The 8,141-nt window shown below is 46.9% G+C and overlaps 1 protein-coding gene across 5 annotated transcripts in view; it reads left to right on the top strand.

The window, feature by feature from the left end:
* Positions 1 to 1,537: 1,537 nt before the first annotated feature.
* Positions 1,538 to 8,141, top strand: part of GABRB2 (gamma-aminobutyric acid type A receptor subunit beta2) — a 108,824-nt gene continuing 102,220 nt past the window's right edge. For 2 of the 5 annotated variants that reach the window (XM_053376459.1, XM_053376457.1), the window contains exons 1-4: positions 1,538 to 2,063; positions 3,034 to 3,267; positions 3,404 to 3,495; positions 4,551 to 4,618. In XM_053376459.1, the coding sequence (XP_053232434.1) occupies positions 3,191 to 3,267; positions 3,404 to 3,495; positions 4,551 to 4,618 (237 nt within the window). In that variant the 5' untranslated portion in view covers positions 1,538 to 2,063; positions 3,034 to 3,190. Of the gene's footprint in view, positions 2,157 to 3,033; positions 3,268 to 3,403; positions 3,496 to 4,550; positions 4,619 to 8,141 lie in introns of all 5 variants that reach the window. The other 3 variants (XM_053376463.1, XM_053376462.1, XM_053376458.1) reach the window with 2 other exon arrangements.

Raw genomic sequence — 8,141 nt, 5'->3', positions numbered from 1 at the left:
CATTCAAATGATGCCACATAAAATGATGTGGCTAGCTCAGTCAGTAGAGCACGAGGCTCTTAATCTCAGGATTTGTGGGGTCGAGCCTCACACTGGGCGAAAGATTCCTGCATTGCAGAGGGTTGGACTAGTGATGGCCAAACTTGGCCCTCCAGCTGTTTTGGGACTACAATTCCCATCATCCCTGACCACTGGTCCTGCTAGCTAGGAAGGATGGGAGTTGTAGTCCCAAAGCAGCTGGAGCGCCAAGTTTGGCCATGATCCTCCAATTCTATGATTTCCATGAAGGCTGCTGTTCCAACTGCTGTTTTGTTTTGTTTGGATCGCAATGGGACTGTCTTCCAAGTAATGGGAGTTCCAATCTCAGGTCTGCCGCCCGAAGCCATTCGCAGACTCCGGAGCGCCGCTGCCAAACGAGTTGGCGCTACTGCATTGGGCGCGTGTGTGACGGACTGACTGCGCAGGAGAGACCCCGGGCTCCCTGCCTTCCCGCTCGACACTTGCGCCACCATAAGAGGCAGTTGTGGAGTCCAAATAAAAAGCCTCAGTTTAAAGCGGGCTCCCCGTACCCTCAGGGACAGGACCTGAGGTAAAAAAAAAATGTGCTTCCCAATGTGGAAGACGCCGAGTTTCTCTCTTTGCTCTGCGGGGGCTGTCGTTCTCCCACCTGAGCTCCCACCATGTTCCTCGCTGCCTACACTCCTTCCCCCTGCTTACGCCCGCCTGGGGACACCTCACACACACACCCCGCTATGCAGAAACGCGGGGAGTTCTCCTGCCTCACGCGGACATTTTGCGCCCCCCTTTCCGCCCGCCGCCTTGGCACTCAGCAGCGGTGGGCGGGCAGGACTGTGTTGCGCCACGCGAGGCCGCTTCTTCCCGCCTGCGGCCTCCGCTCTGGAGCAGCCCAGCGCCTCAGGTGAAGCGCCTCAGCTGAGAGAGAGAGGGAGCCGCCTCCCATTCTCGGGCCGCTGAGCGCTGCGGTAGCCCGTCTCCTCAGGCCGCCTCTGCGGTTGACAGTGCAGCTAGACGTGCTCAACCAGAGAGCCAGGCTGCCGCCTCCGCCGCCGCTCTTCTTCCCGCCACGTCCCCTCGCCATCGCCTCACGCCCGCTTCCCGCCCCTTCCAGCCAGGCCTGGGCTCCTGCAACGGGGCAGGCCTTCCCTGAGGAAAACGACCCGGCTTTGTTCATTCCGGGCAGCCAAGAGGCGCCTTCCTATTATGTCTGAAGCGGCCTGAGCTTGTGTATGTTGTGTGCTTGTAATGGCAGTTTCGGGCTGGGGACGGCCCAGTGCGGGAGAATGGCTTCCAGCCTTTCCCGAAAAGCCGAGCCTAGGCAGCCAGCAGGCAAAAGGCGGGGAGGTGGTGGAGGAGGCCGGGGCTGGAAACCCGCCTGCCGCGGTCTGTGTGTGCGGAATGACTAAACGTTTATTGAGGAGCTACCCGAGGCTCTCGGCGTCTCCTACACAAGCACAGTTCACCTCTCTCTGCCGCCGCCGCCGCCCCCCTCCGCCTCCCGCGGCGTGGAACGCCCCCCCTTCCGCCCCGTTCTCCTCTCCTCTCCCTGCTGCTGCTGCTGCTTCTCCTCCTTCTCCTTCTCTCTCCCCTGTAGCGAATTAGAGATTTCGTGGCTTAATTGAGGAATCCAAGTGTTTCTGCCTAATTCCAACCTTCCCCGCCCCCCCCCGCCCCGCGCGCCTCGCTTCTCGTGCTATCCCCGGCAAGGCGAGCACTTCAGCCCCGCACCCCGCATCCGTTCAATGAAGCAGCACAGATCCACGGCGGCTCCAAGTGGGTTTTTGCAGGACGAGAAGGAGGAGGAGGTGGCGGCGGCGGCGGCGGTGGAGGAGGAAAGGAGCTGGCGGCGGCGGCGGCAGCAGCAGCAGCAGGAGGAGGAGGAGGAGGCATCTTTGCAAGGAAGCCTTTCGGGTCTAGCTCGGCTTCTGGGGATTTAAGTGTCACTCAAAGCATCCCCAAATCAGCTCGCTGCTCCTCTGCGCTTTCTTCGCGGGCATCGATTCGAGCCCTGAGCGGTGCATTTCGGCAATTTCCTACCAGGGAAGGTAAGGAGGCTGTGAGTGCCAAATGCACCACGGCGGCGGCGGCGGCAGCAGCAGCAGCAGCATGGTCACTGACAGCCTAGACTTCTCGTCCGGGTAACTTCCCCTCTTGCCCTCTTCCAGCCCCCCATCCCACCTTTCCTAGGAATGGTGGTGGTGCAGTTAGGCACGATGTGGTGGTGCATTTAGGCACGATCGCCTTCTCGCATTGCCCCATCCCTTCTATAGATGCTCGATCTCCTTAGGTGGAATAATAATAATACAATAAAAACCGAAAAAAGAAAGACGTGGCCTTTTGTCTCAGCCTCTTTGCATGGTGTTAAGGCTCTGTAGATCCTACTTTTTACTTTTTTTCCGGTGTAAAGAATCCTGAGCATCGCAGGACCCACGACGTCATCCAGCGATCCCCCGCTCTTAATTTCTGTGCCCCCAAGACCACCTCTCTCTCTCTCTCTCTCTCTCTCTCTCTCTCTCTCTCTCTCTCTCTCTCTCTCTTTTTTTTCCAGGCGCTCAGGCAACCATCTCACCCCTACCAAGAAACTCGTCATCATCTCACATCCCCCCTTCCCCCAAATGCTATAGGCTGAGCCCTTTCCAGCCACCCATTGCTAACTCGGGCCCCCTCCCCCCCGCGATTTCACCCACCATTTGCTATTCCCAAAGAGCATAAAGTCTAGCTTTTCCCCCTCCCCCATGTGCACGCCTTGCATTCCCATTTTAACCTCTTTTTCCTTCCGTTCCTAATCCGATTTTGCACATTTCCCCATTTAAACTAGGTTGCAAAACTGCTGTAACCTGCAACTCTTGAAACTTCCTCGGTTGTTGAAGTCTATGTTATTTTACTTAAAAGGACAACAGCAACAAAAAACAACCTCTTAATCCTTTTGTGGATTACTCTCTTTTTTTAAATAATGCATTTCCTTCTTCCCCTTTCATTTTTTTCTTTCCTCCTTTCCTTCTTTTTTTTGGCAAGGAAATTTGCTCCATCTCCAGCAGCAACCACTGCTCCTTTTGATGTTGTGGTACGCCGTGCGCATGCGCTCCACATTAGAATTACTGCACTGGCTAGAATAAGTTGGATCTCTTCTTCTCTTCCACTGAAGCCCTAAATCATATCAAAAGCTAAAGGGATGCTGAGAGTCCGGGAAAAGGGTTGCTTTGGAATTTGGTCGTTGCCCTTAATCATAACAGTGGTGTGTGCACAGAGGTAAGTGGCCAAAGGGTCTCTCTTTTTCGCCTTCACTTTGAATTGTACTGTATAATTGGGAGGTGCAGAATGCATCTTGCGAGATAGAGACAGGGAAAACCGCTCTCTCCTCATGTCTTTTTACCCCTTTCTTTAGTGCTAATGATCCCAGCAATATGTCCCTGGTAAAAGAGACCGTGGATAGACTGCTGAAAGGCTACGACATTCGGCTGAGGCCAGATTTCGGAGGTAATTCGATTGCTTTTGTAGAAAAGCCTGCTCCACGCTCAGGCTGTCCCTTCTCCGGAGTGTGTGTGTGTATGTGTGTGTGTGCGCGCAAGCGTGTGTGTGTTTTCAACGTGGTGTGAGCGCTGCTCCTGCTCTGCATCTATGTTGCCATTTTCTGAAGCTCGACCCAAAGTTAAGCCAATTGTTCCCCAATTTCCCTTAGTCTAGAACGGCCGTGACACGATCCTTTAAATCTCCTCGCGTGTGTGTGTGTGTCTATATTTGTATGTTTCTGTATATATACATACAGTACTTGGTCTCGTGTGCGCTGATTACCTATTAACGCGTAATTAAAGCTTGGCTAATTGGCTTTATGGAGATGCAAATCTCCTAAGTTTCCCCAGCATCCGTGTCACCAAGCCTGGTGTGCTGTGCCTGCGGCCACAGTAAACATTTCTCCTTTTTTTGAGTACAGGATGTTCGGCTAAGCGAGATGAAAATGTCATTCCGCTCCCCGTGAGCTGTGCGTTGGGGAGCAGGTTTCCGCGTCGTTTGTGCTTGTGTATGCTAAACCGGGTCCTTGGACCCTCTCTGAACGTATGTGGAAGCCGCTAGTACAGACGGCACTATGCTGTTACTGGGCTCCGAGGAGCGTGCGGTTCCGAGAGCCCCGTAAAGTCCTCCTTGAATCCCGAGTCAGCGTCCCTCTCGCTCGGCTTCGCCTGCTTGCAAGGGCTCGGCTAACCGGACTGAGCCCGTGCAGCAAGCAGGAACAGAAGCCTCTGGGTTGAAACTCACACTGCAAGTCTAGTGGGGTGTATCTCCGGCCAGCCACTTAAAGACACTTTACCCTATTATTAACACGTGTGTGTGTGTGTGTGTGTGTGTGTGTGTGTGTGTGTGTGTGTGTGTGTTATATAAAGCACCCGTTGCTGACGGCGATCCTAGAAACGCTGCAAGGCAAACTCGTGGCTAAAATGAAGCCCTGCTGCCCCACCCCTTCTTCAGTCCGAATATTGCTTGCATGAATGAGTTAAATTGTGAGAGATCACAGTGCAGACCATCTTGTGTTGCAGGTCCCCCTGTGGCTGTTGGCATGAACATAGACATTGCCAGCATAGACATGGTGTCAGAAGTCAATATGGTGAGTATTTCATTTATCTTTCAGTCCATCTCCCCCCAACCAGGTTTTACAAGGGTCTGTGGAATCAGTAACTGTGAATGCAGGTTCTGACTTTATCGCTTTTATTTCTCATTTACCACCAATGTGCTCCAGTGCTCTCCAGTTAATTAGGCCATCTCTCCACCCCCCCACCCCCAATTGGGTGCTTGCGTCTTCTCTACATAGATGTCAGAAAGCAGTGTGAAATAATTTCTCAAGCTATTGATTTTGGGCTATTTTTATCCGAAACGTCTGAATAAGAAAAATGCTAGTAACCTATGGTATTTTTGGGGAAATCCATAGAATTACTAGAATGAGTTTTAAGAGGCCTCTTGTACAGCCACTGAAATAAAACGTTGTCCTTCAGATTAACATCTGCAAGTTTATTCCAAAAGGCTTTTAAACACTCCGACTTTTAGTGTGTAAAAAGCTGGTACGATTATTATTATTATTGACAGTCTTAGTATATAGGAGAGACCATTTCAGACATATAGTTAAGTGCTACTGAGAGACTTAGAGGAACAATAGTGGCCTCCTTTTGCTTCATGCAGGAGCGCCCCCTGCTGACATCGATTTGCACAACAGTTCAGAATATTTTAACATTTTCATCATGTATTTGGGACAGTTTAATTGTTTCAGTTACTATTGGGAGGCATGGGGATTGAGATGAATGTTCTGCACCCAAACATAAAGTTGTAATTAGGTTGATGAATGCAGTTTTTAAATGTTGCATGAACGCTTCATATAAGTTTATTGCCAGTTCTAATGTGTAGAGCCATACTATTAAATGAAAGTACAGAGGGTGAAGAGATGGGTGTGTACATATGTTGGAATGGGACCTGGATCGCATAAAATGTGGTCACACTTTGTCTTGCATATCTTTGGCCTTCCATTTTTAAAAATGGTTTTAGAAGCCGTGTAAACACACTGAAAAGTTTGTAAGGAAGACTGCCCTATTGTAGCATGCTACACTTGAGGCAAGTTTTTATTATTTTTATTTTATTAAAACAAAACTTCTTGCATAGTGATTGCGTTATCTGTAAGACTAGTTAATCTAGAGTTGCTAAAACACTTTTAAATATATATATATTTATAAGATAGCCTCATCATATATCCATTACTCAGGCAGCAGACCACTAATGAAGGAAAGAAAGTAACAAGAAGCACTAGGGTTAACTTCTTTTGAACTTTTGGTTTTCATTTGCAGACTGTGTTGAACCTTAATATCCATTGTGTTTGTTAAAGGATCACAGTAGCTTAGCATTGTAAAATATGGAAGACTATGCTTTAATGAGATAACCAGGCAAATTATAATGACATGAAATTGTGTCAGCTCAGTTTCATTAATGAGTGAGACCTAGAGTTCAAATAGAAAATGTTCAATTTAAATTACAGATTCCCCGCCCCCACCCCCACGCACTGTGTTTACATTTTTTTAAATGATTGCTTGGGATATTTGGCTCTATTTCATATTAGCATGACGTGAATTAACACTCGGTGACATTGTCAGGGTGTGATACTTTTCCTTCAGATGTTATTAATGTGTCTTTGTGATAGGCATAATCTTCCAAACTTTGAAAGAACAATTCAATTTCTAATGTATTGAGAAATGGTTGTGTAAATATTAAATCTTTGCATGTTTCATGTTCAGGGACTTTGTTGTACCATGTCGGAACCTGATCACTGAGGCCATGCATGATTCCAATTCCTTCTTCCTGAAAGTGATCCTAAAGTATAATATGTCTAGTGAGAGGTGCTGAACTTTGAATTTAGATCACTGTCACGTGAACATATTCCAGCATGCTCCTAGTGTTTTGTCTATATGTCTAGAAATGGCAGATTATATTTTTGAAATCGGCCCACTACTTAGTAAAACTAACCTGGGTAACACATACCATGTTTTAATGCCTTTTTGGAAATATTAACATTTATTTTGTTCAAGAGTCTCATACGTTACAAACCTGATCTGCAAGACTGGTGTTAAAATGAGAACCTGTTCTGATCTGATGGCTGGAACTATTCTGTTTTGTTAAGAAGATAATGCAGTCTGTTATCTGTCCTCCAGAAGTTTGAATGTTGAAACTTTAGTATCAGAAAAGGTCTCTGTACAGATGAAGAATGGCCATAGTGTGAAAAACAATATTCATAGTCCTACTTAGATAATACTCTTTTTTTAAAAAAGCCCACCTGTTTGGATAAAATGAATTTGGCCTCATAAGGCTTCTTTTAATCAGATGAAAGATAAAAAAAATTGTCAGCAAACTTATTTCATGAGATGGTGGGTATGTGCCTGTGCCAAGGACAACACAGAGTTTCTTCACTTTCCTGTAGTGTGATCTGATTTATTTTTAAAAATAGAGGTTGCAATCCTATACACACTTGCCTGAGCATAACTTCCACTGAACTCATTGGAGCTCATTGGAGCTTAATTCTGCATAGACCTGCATAGCTTGTTCTCTGACATTTTGCCATAGAAGGCCTAGTGTTTGGGAAACACTAGTTTAGACTAACTGGTGTTTGTCTCTTACCAGAATTTTAAGCTACTTTCAAATCCTAGTTAAGGTCAATCCTCAGTTAATATTAACCCTAATTGCAACTGGTGCCAACTAACAATTACTTAAATCTGGTAACAAGAACTAGAGCAGAAGAGTGTAAGGGCTGCAGGGAAGAGAAGCACATGGTACCATGGACAGCTCCTGGTCATTCACTATTGTTAAGCCTACAATCCAATGCAATACTTTGGAATAAGCCCATTGAAATTAATGGGACATGCTTCTGAGTAGATATGAGTAGCCTTGTGCTGTACAAGATTGAGTGTGTGTCCTTTTTATACTGGGCTTGTCTGGTCAAAAGCATGAGTGACAGTTTCAAAGGTGTCTTGCTTCATTTAGAGCTTCACTTACATTTCATTGAAACTAGTGGTCTCCCACCGCCCCCCAAAGTCTAAAGTAAAATATTCAAAATGTTGTACAAGTTACTGTCTAGCACAGCTAAACCTTGGCATGTGTGACAAAACAGAAGATTTACAGCGTGATCCTTAGCATGTGAACTCAAAAGTGAGCTCCACTTTTTCCTAGCAAGTGTTTTATGTTTGCAGCCTTACACACACACACTTGCCTGCAGTAGGCCTCATTGGATGCAGTGAGATTCACTCCCAAGTGATTCATAGAATTGGGTTGTTGGCTACAAGTATCCAATTGTCAATAGTAACACCAATATTATTAAACGTGAGAAAATTTTAGCTCAGGTTTTTTGAACATAGTTGTCACGTAATATCTTCTAATTGTTCATCTAATGTTTGGTCTAACACATTGTTGGCCTTTAATTTGTCAATAAATGCTGATGCAGAACCATATCTTGAGAAGATATGAGGATTATGACACACACACACACACACACACACACACACACACACACACACACTCCTCTGCCCTCCCTCCAGTCCTGGATATATTGGTAAAGAATGTACAAGAACAATTGTTGATGCAGAAGTGAAGAGAGTGGA

Source organism: Podarcis raffonei, chromosome 2, assembly GCF_027172205.1.
Source record: "Podarcis raffonei isolate rPodRaf1 chromosome 2, rPodRaf1.pri, whole genome shotgun sequence".
Classification (NCBI taxonomy): Eukaryota; Metazoa; Chordata; class Lepidosauria; order Squamata; family Lacertidae; genus Podarcis; species Podarcis raffonei.
Note: the sequence above shows the minus strand (reverse complement) of the source record. Positions and strands in the feature narration are given on the sequence as shown.